The sequence below is a fragment of the Medicago truncatula genome, chromosome 3 (assembly GCF_003473485.1).
Source record: "Medicago truncatula cultivar Jemalong A17 chromosome 3, MtrunA17r5.0-ANR, whole genome shotgun sequence".
Lineage (NCBI taxonomy): Eukaryota > Viridiplantae > Streptophyta > Magnoliopsida > Fabales > Fabaceae > Medicago > Medicago truncatula.
In genome coordinates, this window is record NC_053044.1 from 57,384,949 (window position 1) to 57,394,843 (window position 9,895).

Below are 9,895 nucleotides of genomic sequence, written 5' to 3' on the forward strand. Positions count from 1 at the left end.
TTGTTTGTAGATTCATAATTTTTGTTCTGCCGATTTTAAATTTGTAATGTATCAATATACTCTATCAATTTGAATGAATGAATATCATGTATTTTTGTTAAAAAAGAAGCAATAATGAGTTATTTACAAAAATATCATTTATTAAAGAGAAAATAATACATTGTAAATGATACAATAGGAAAATATACATTAATTTTTTATTGATATTGTAAATAACTTTATAATATAAAACACCCTAACAAAACTTATAATTTAAGACAATTTTTATTTTGGCTTAAATGCAATTTTACACCCTATTTTGACAAATTTGAAATTTTAACCCCCCTTATTTTAGAATTTGGAATTTTAGCCCCCTTTTTGTATTTTTCAGGATTTTATCCCAACCAGAATTGGACTCATTTTCGCTTATGTGGATATATAATATTATTTTACTATTCACCTAGTTAATTAACATTAAATATTATTTTATTATGTAATTTTTTAAAATTAAAATATTATGAATATAAAAAGTACATGGGAATTCGAGAAAAAATAAAAATAATTAAAAAACCAACAAAAATTCTAGAAAAAAGCCATAAAACCAGTAAATAAAAAATAGTAAAAAACATGACAAATTCAAAAATAATTAAAAAAATACTAGAAAAACAAGGAAAAAGCAAAAAAATCCAAATAAAAATAATGAGTTTTTTTTTTTTTTTTTTTTTACAAATATACGAGTTTCCTTCTTTGTGTTCAAATCCTCCATATTGTTAAAAAAAATGAGTAATTTGAATCCTTGCATTCACATTAGTCAATATTGAGGAGATCCTTAATGTCTTGAATCAACGTAACATACTTATGAAAACTGAATAATTTTTTTAAAGGAATTAAATTCAATAAGTTGTAATTTTATAGGTACTAAAATCATGTTTAATTATTGTTGATTTGTAAGAAAAAAAGCTTTTATATATAAAAAGAAAAGAGGGATTGCATTGATTTTAGTGGGAAAAGAGAGGAATGGTTATGGTTATAAAAACAAGGGTTAATTAAGTTTTTGATCCCTATAATTATCTGCAGTTTTGTTTTTAGTTTTTAGAAAAAGAAATCACACTTTTTAGTTCTTACAAAATTTTCCGTTAGTGTTTTTAGTCCTTGTTAAATTAAAATTTGTTTAATTATGCTTAAACTTCTAAATTTTTGAAAGATTAAAAATCTTTCAAAAATTTAGAAGTTTAAGCATAATTAAACAAATTTTAATTTAACAGGGACTAAAAATACTAACAAACAATTTTGTAAAACTAAAAAAAATGTGATTTCTTTTTATAGGAACTAAAAACAAAACTGCAGATAATTATACTAACTATGAAACTTAATTAACCCTAAAAAGAAAGAGGAATCGACAAATTGCATAATAAAGTGTATATCGTGGCAAACGTCAGCAAGTTGGAAGGATTCTGATTCCGGCAAAGCAAATACTTAATTAATTAATTTAGTGTCAAAATGAACATAAAAAAAAATGTTAAAAAGAATGACATATGCATCGAGAATGTGAGAGTGAAAGCATATACTATTTTAAGCTTACATATATACAAAGAAAAGAAAGAGGTTACATATTTGTGTGTGTTATTGGAGTGTGTTTGTCGAGTTAAACTAAACATAACTCAGCTTTTTAGTTTGACTTTAATAGAGACGAGTTAGCGAGTTTTAAGGGTGATGTATTGTGGGGTCTTTGAATCCTCATTAGTATCTTCTCCCTTTTCTCTTTCTCTATTTGGAATCATCTCTGTTCTCTGCTCTTTCCTTCTTGTCTCTCTCTGGGGGGCTACCATTTCTATACCAAGGTTTGGTCCTTCTTTTGCAACTTGCTATACAACTTACAATGTTTTTTTTGTTTCTTACTATATATGAACTGTAACAAACATTATAAAACAATACTACAGTACTGTTTTAACCAATGAAAATAAAATACATGGTTAGGTATCTCCGAGAATCTTTACATTCGTTCCTGTTCTTTTCTTATATATGCTATATGCTTCCTTTCATTTTTTTTTTCATTCTTTCATTTACTGGAGAATCTTTCAGTAGTCAAGTGCAAGTGTGTGTGTGTGTGTGTATTTGATGGAAGAGAATCTTTTTATGAGTATGTCTATACTTTTTCTGGTTCAACTTTCTTCTCACCTTTTGCTTCAGTGGATTTAGACTTTCCTTTTTTGAATAAATTCTCTTTATGTTTAAAGGACTGAAAAGATTTGAGAGTTACTTTTAACAAAATCATAACAACTTGTCCTATTTTGACTATATAGAATGAATGAGCTAATTTAATCATAATTTTGTTATTCCTTTTTTCATATTATTCGTTGTCAAGATTTGTTCTCATATGATAGATATCATTAGTTATTATATACTGATATCATTAACAACTTTGGACAGAAAAATTCTCACATCTTATGACAAAAGGACAAGGATTTTTCAGATCTGTTTGGTAGCTGGAACATTTATTGCTTTTAGTAACAAGCTAGTTTTGTTTTGGTTTGGCTTGTGGAGAAACAAGTAGAAGAAGCATACCCATCATGGGAGATGGTGCTGCAGTGACATCATCTGCAACCAATACCATGATGGAAGCTCCACCACAAGATGAAAATTTAATGGATTTTGATTACATGAGTGAACTTTTGTTGGATGGTTGTTGGTTGGAAGCTTCTGCTGATGGATCTGAGTTCTTGCTGCAAAGTTCTCCTTTTTCCAATCCAATCTTTGACCCTTCATTCTCTTGGCCTGTCTTGGAGAACAACGAGCAACCCGGCAATGATGTTCGGCATGAGTCTCAAGATGTTCCTCTTGGTACTGAGCAGGAAAGCCGGATTATAGTTAATAATGCTGGTAGTAGCGACCTGCAGCAGTGTGAGTTTAAGACTCATTTGGGTGAAGGGGTTAGTAGGTTGTGGATTCCACCGACGCCTAATCCAGGACCTGGTGGATCTTCCATAACAGAAAAGCTGATAAGGGCCCTCAAGTGGATCAAAGATTTCAATAGGAACAAAGATATGCTTATACAAATATGGGTGCCGGTTAATAGAGGGGATGATAGGCCAATTCTGAGAGCTAATGATCTTCCTTTTTCACTTGAATCAAGGTCTTTAAACCTTGCAAAGTACCGAGAAATCTCTGTGAGATATCAGTTTTCTGCAGAGGTGGAGGACTCAAAGGAGTTGGTGGCGGGTTTGCCTGGTCGAGTTTATAGGGATAAGATTCCTGAGTGGACACCTGATGTTCGATTCTTCAGGAGTGATGAGTATCCACGAGTTGACCATGCTCAAGAGTGTGATGTACACGGAACATTAGCGGTTCCAGTGTTTGAACAAGGGAGCAGGACATGTTTGGGAGTTATTGAAGTGGTGATGACGACACAACAGAGCAACTATGGCCGTGAACTTGAGACTGTTTGCAAAGCGCTAGAGGTTTTTCTCCTTGCTTGTTTGCATAGAGTTTTTGTTTGTTTGGTGTCATTTTTTACAACACACAAGGATGTATGTAACCCAAAAGAACTTGAAACAAAGAACTTCTGGTTTTAGAACAGTGAATTTAAGGTTGCAGTCAACTTGCTAATTGTTGTTTCTAAAGAGATAAACTGCACTTTTACATATTGAATTGCTCGTTCTTTCCCTCTTATGATTGAATTGCTCCTTGTTACAAATTTCAATATAAATGCTTATGGCGACAAATGTTTTAACATGCCATACATGTAAATGCCATATATGTGTTAGCGGCCAACTCTCGGGTGGGATTTAGTCCCACATCGGATAGATAGGATTCTTGAGAAGAGTTTATAAAGAGGAGGCACTCCTCATTGTACAAGCCGACTCCTCATTGTACAAGCCGGTTTTGTATGGATGAGTTAGGCCTCAATATTCATTACAATATGTAAAGCTCATCAAAAGTTGGAACTCATTAATACTAGTTTAATGATCTGAGGAAAGTTGTTAACTTGCAGGTTGTTGATCTCAGCAGCTCTGGACATTCAAGTCCTCAGAATGTGAAGGTACATAGAAAATCATCTCTGGAAGATTTTAACGAACTCATTAAATTCTCAATTTCCTCAACAAACTGGTTATATTTTGGCAGGCATGTGTCAAGTCCTATGAAACCGCACTACCCGAGATTCAAGAGGTTTTGAGATCTGCATGTGAAATGCACAAATTACCTTTAGCTCAGACGTGGGTCTCTTGCATCCAACAGGGAAAAGATGGCTGCCGGCACTCTGATGATAATTACACACACTGTATATCTCCGGTGGAGTATGCTTGCTATGTTGGTGATTCCTCGGTCAGGTTTTTCCATGAGGCTTGCATGGAGCATCACTTATTAATAGGTCAAGGTGTTGCCGGGGGTGCTTTTATGACAAATCAACCGTGCTTCTCAACCGACATAACTTCTTTAAGCAAGACAGACTATCCACTGTCTCATCATGCCAGGTTGTTTGGATTGCGTGCTGCAGTTGCCATTCGACTCCGAAGCATCTATAGTATCTCAGACGACTATGTTCTTGAGTTCTTCTTGCCTGTAGATTGCAATGACGGTGAAGAACAGAAAAAGATGCTCACATCATTGTCCATGATTATTCAAAGGGTTTGCCGCAGCTTGCGAGTTATAACAGATAAGGAATTGGAGAAAAATAACTTATCATCTAATGAAGTGATGGCCGTTGCTGATATTGGATTTGCTACCGATGCAGTTCAGTCGGGACTCCAACACAAGAGGATGGCTGTCTCATTGGACGGCGAAGAAAAGTTTAATGAAACAATGTCTAGCAAGTTCTCGGAACAAAGGCGGCAACAAGAAAGTCTTACTTTAAGAGGAGATGCTGACTGTGGTAGGGAGTGTTCTCCTTCTGTCGAGGGTAACTTCTTGTCAAGTTTGGGAGTAAATAGAACAGGAGAGAAAAGACGGGCCAAGGCAGAGAAAACCATCACTCTTCAAGTCCTTAGACAATATTTCGCTGGAAGTCTAAAAGATGCTGCAAAGAATATTGGCGGTAAGCCTTACACACAAGCATTCTATCTTAGATTTTTGTTTGCAAACACCAAGGTACCATTTAGCATGCCAATAGAAAAAACAAAATGAAAGATTTTGTTATATTCTCCTTTGTTCTACTCATCAAATTTTTATTTTTACCTTAATGTTTCGTTCTACTATATTATTTAGTTGTACTGAACATATAGGCAAAATACATCATATTGTCCTTTTTGTTCAAGTGTACCAAATTAAGTGTTTTTTGTCCCAGAAACATAATGTGACTTAAAGGACTTATCTGAGAAGATTTTTTTTTAAAGGACTAGGGACAGTTAAGCAAATTAAAGGACCGTATTCCGCAGGATGTATTTTGCCAAACATATAGCGAAACCTCATGGTCTGGAATGTCTCTTCTAACATTTTTCCCAAATAGGCAAATATGTTCATGTAATAAAACCTCATGGTCTGGAGTATACCTTCGTGTAGTTCTGTTGTCTGACATAACACAATTTTCATGTAAGTAATTAAATTAGCTCTAACTTGTGAGGCCAAAAAAGAAAAATAATTGATTATATTCATTTTTTGCCAAGCAAAATTGATTTTAGATCTGTAGAACTGTTGGATGTTATTGAGTAGAATTGATTTTTCCCCCAAAATTGATTTTACATTAATGTATCCATACACAAATCAATTTTTACATTTAATTCACTTTTAGACATACCTAATTCATTTAAAATCCATTTTTGTCACCGCAGAACCATACAATTGCTAGTGTCTCATCTCTTAGTTTATTTGTAATGTCTATTTGAAGTCTTTCATTAATACCATCGTTGAATTGAATTTTCCAGTCTGTACTACAACTCTGAAAAGGATATGCAGGCAACATGGTATAAAGCGTTGGCCTTCTCGGAAGATAAAAAAGGTTGGTCATTCCTTGCAGAAACTTCAACTCGTCATTGACTCGGTTCAAGGTGCCTCTGGGTCATTTCAAATTGATTCCTTCTATTCAAAATTCTCGGATCTATCGTCTCCAAATTTATCAGGAAGCACCCTAATCTCAACTCTGAATCAAGTTGATAATCCAGTCTCATTAAGCATACAGCCAGATCCCGACTCGTTGAGTCCAGAAGGTGCATCGAAATCACCTTCCTCTTCATGTAGTCAGAGTTCCTATTCAAGCCATTCCTGTTCCAGCTTGTCAGAGCAACAACACCACACAAACAATGTTGCTGCTGGCAACAAAGATTCATTGGTTGGTGAAGACTCTGTCGATGTTGTGTTGAAGAGAATCAGAAGTGAAGCAGAACTTAAAAGCCTGATTCCAGATAATAAATCAAAACTCATGCCAAGATCACAAAGCCAGGAAACACTTGGTGAACACCCGAAAACCGAGTATCGCAAGTCCTTATTAAAAACCACTCGCAAAGCGTCTCAAAAGGAGGATGCTCATAGAGTAAAAGTTACATTTGGAGATGAGAAAACCCGGTTTAGGTTGCCAAAGATCTGGTGTTATGAAGATCTTGTGCAGGAAATTGCTAGGAGATTTAATGTAAGTGAAATGAGCAAATTTGATATCAAATATTTGGACGATGATTATGAATGGGTATTACTAACTTGTGATGCAGATTTAGAGGAGTGCATCGATGTTTCTCAATCTTCTGAGACTAGTACCATCAAACTTTGTCTGCAACCCTCCAGTAATTTTATCAGGAGTTCTTTAGAATTTAGATAGAAAAATCCCTCTGTGATTGTAAATTACAAGATACTTTGTCATGCATGTGAATAATGTGAAGAGTAAGTCTTAGAAGTTTGTAGTTTAAAGCCAAAATTCCATTTTTTTTTTTTTTGGTTTAAAGAAATTGTATTATTTTGTTACAACATTTTAAGGATAAGCATTAAACTTGTGCCTATCCTTATTATATACTAGAAGCAATAAGCAGGTTCAACTTTTGTTTGTTTAGTTTGATAATGGCGATGAATGATTAATACAAATTTTATTATTTACAACTTAATCCGAGTTGCTCTAGTTAGAGTTTGACTAATGTTTTATCTTAACTGCTTAATTTGGTGCTTGGAATAGACTTTTTGCAGTGTGACAGCACGTTCAACGCATATAATTATTTAATTTGGTAAAGGACTAATACTTCAGCTTTGGATTTCTTTTGAGATAAGCAATCCTAAAGGCAACAAATGATTATGGCATATTTTAACTGAAAATCCATAAGATTGTTGTTTCCAACACATAAGTCATGTGATTGTTATTTGTTGTCTAGATAAGATCCATGATGGTCTCACACTCACTAAGATATTCTACCTAACGAAATAATTAGTTAGTTGCTTTACAATTAGGACAACAATACTTTATTTATCAAACTCGGAGGTCGTACACTTACACTTTGTATGGTTCCCCCCAACAATGCTGATATAAAATTCAGATAAGGTATTGACTTGGTTAGAGAATTAGATTAAGATTATACGTCGAATTAAGCTGTGGAGGTGTTATGACTGCGTGGTAGGAATGCAGCTACCAATTAGAGCTTCAATCTCCTAAACTCCAAAACACCAGAGGGAGGGGTTTTATGTGTGCAAGGGGTAATGGTTTTAGCTATAGGTGATGAGATATATGATAAGCTATAATGCCCGGAAGAAATGTTGTTGGTTTCGACAACGGGGCTAAAGGCAGAGCTCTTACAATAGATAGAAATCAGGGAGAAGTAGTTGAGGGAGAGAGAGCAAAATCTAGTGTGAACATTGCATCTTAGAATCTAGTGAGATTTCTCAAACATGGTCCAGTATGGAGAAAATACACGGGTGAAACACGAGTTCAAGATTTATATCCTTTGTTTCGCATCATACTAGTATTTAAGAAACAATTGCCAGAAAACGATAGTGACTGAGATAACTAAAATAAAAAAAACAATCACAATGAAAAAGAAAAGTAAATGTTGAGAGGAGTGGATCTGAATTACATCAAAGCCAATATATAATTCCAAATCTATATGACATAGAGTTCATGTCTTTCAAACATCATAAAGTCTTGGTATTTTATATGTAGAATATAACAAAAAAGCCAGGCATGGAGGAATTATATACATCTTAGTCTTCATCAATCAAATATAAGTTCACATCCCCTTGGGCACACTGATAATTTCTGTAACATACGGTACTTTGCATTTACATGTATGGAACAGGCACTGTGAATTGTCATAGTACATAATACTTGCCATCGATTAATAAAATAAAAATAGAATGTAAGAATTATATATATATCCTAGCCCTTATCAATCAAATATAGGTTTACAACTCTTTGGGCACTCTAACATTTGATCTGCTATTTGAGACAATTGCTAATGTCTTTCAATCACCATAAAATCTTGCTATTGTATTATGTAGAATCTAACCAAAAAAGCTAGACTTGTATATGTAGAATCTAAAAAAAAAGCTAGACAAGGAGGAATTACAAGGGCACTCGGCTAATTTCTTTAACATTTGGTGCTTTGCGGTTAAATCTATGGAACGCGCACTGTGAATTGTCATGGCACGTAATACTTTTGAATTTTGCATAACATACTATGCAAATTCAAGCTCACTCTTCCTTCCTTTACAGTCTTTAAACAAACAAGTTCTTAGCTGAGATGAAATACATGTCGGAACATTTTGTGGGTCCTGCCAATTGTCCTCATAAATTCCATCCTCCATCTCCTACAATAAGACGGAGGGGGTAGTAAGACATGTAGAGGTATATTTACCAAATTAAATTAAATCATCAAATTATCCTAATCATAGTATCATACCTGATGAATGGTAAGATGTTGAAGTTTCGGACTATGTTAGAGCACGTCTAGCATCCACCTCCACTTCTTGCCCCAAATTTTACCCTCATAGATGCAGAAGAATAGCTCCATTTTGGTTAGATTGTGAAAAGTTGGGACTGGGAAATAGACGGGCCATATCTACATATATAATTTATAAACAATCCATTAGAAACAAACCATGCCTAATAACTTTTAACATTTAATTCATATACAATATCAATGTCAGGGATACAGAACAAACATATTCATAATCATACAATATCATACAAAACAAAAAGATCATACCTGTTTAAGACTCAGAATCTGTACAGCCGACAGCAAGAAGAAATGGATATATAGGTTTGTAGAAATAGTTGCTCTCACCAACTTGGACAAGTGTTTGATTCTACCACAAGGAGGAATCATACCTTACTGTGTACGTATACACTACTCATTTGTTTGCAACTCCTCTAGAACGGGAAACTTGCTAATTTCTTCATAACACATGAACATCACACATTCTAAATGGAGAGTTTGGAGTAGGGGAATATCTATTTGAGAAGGAAGGTTATTTAGATTTACACTCTTCAACTTGAGAAGTGTAAGAGTCTTGCAACTGAAAATGCTAGGACTTAATTTATTTTTTAAATGATCTCTCGGCCAAAACTTCATTGTAAGTTCTAGGTTTTCGATTCTTCGTTCTAGTGCTGCGTTAAGAAATCGGTTAATGTCGTATAGACGACTGCAGCACTTAAAGCGGAATGATCGTATTGGTATTGTGACTTCCCGCATTAACATGACTGAGTATACAACATGACAAAAGGTTTCAAAGTCTTTGAAACTTTGGCTTTCGAAGTCGAGATCCATAATGGCTTCCACCTCTTTGAGAGGATGGTTGTGGGGGCGGAGTCTTTGGTTGGAAGAAAAGAGAGTATGTAAGAGATAATTGAGTCATGCAGAGAACTGATCCTATCTTCCGTTGGAATTGACAGATGGGAGAGAGAAGAGGACGACATCGCAGATCAAACCTAACTAACCAATATTGCTAGGAAACTAGGTTTCATTATCGTTACTATAGGTCTTTTGTTTAAGGACAAACATAATTACCAAAT

The 9,895-nt window shown here is 34.4% G+C and overlaps 1 protein-coding gene across 3 annotated transcripts; it reads left to right on the forward strand.

The window, feature by feature from the left end:
* The first annotated feature begins 1,601 nt into the window (after positions 1–1,601).
* LOC25490310 (protein NLP4) lies at positions 1,602–6,958 on the forward strand. Of its 3 annotated transcripts, XM_024780248.2 has the most exons (6): positions 1,602–1,820; positions 2,410–3,437; positions 3,971–4,018; positions 4,102–5,011; positions 5,838–6,538; positions 6,615–6,958. In XM_024780248.2, exons 2-6 carry the CDS (start codon positions 2,550–2,552, stop codon positions 6,618–6,620), a joined length of 2,553 nt encoding a protein of 850 aa, XP_024636016.1. In that variant the 5' UTR covers positions 1,602–1,820; positions 2,410–2,549; the 3' UTR covers positions 6,621–6,958. The 3 variants fall into 3 exon arrangements, with proteins under 3 accessions (XP_024636016.1, XP_024636014.1, XP_013462281.1); XM_024780246.2 differs by having other exon boundaries at positions 5,838–6,958; XM_013606827.3 differs by lacking the exon at positions 1,602–1,820 and adding an exon at positions 1,911–2,119 and having other exon boundaries at positions 5,838–6,958.
* Positions 6,959–9,895: the final 2,937 nt, after the last annotated feature.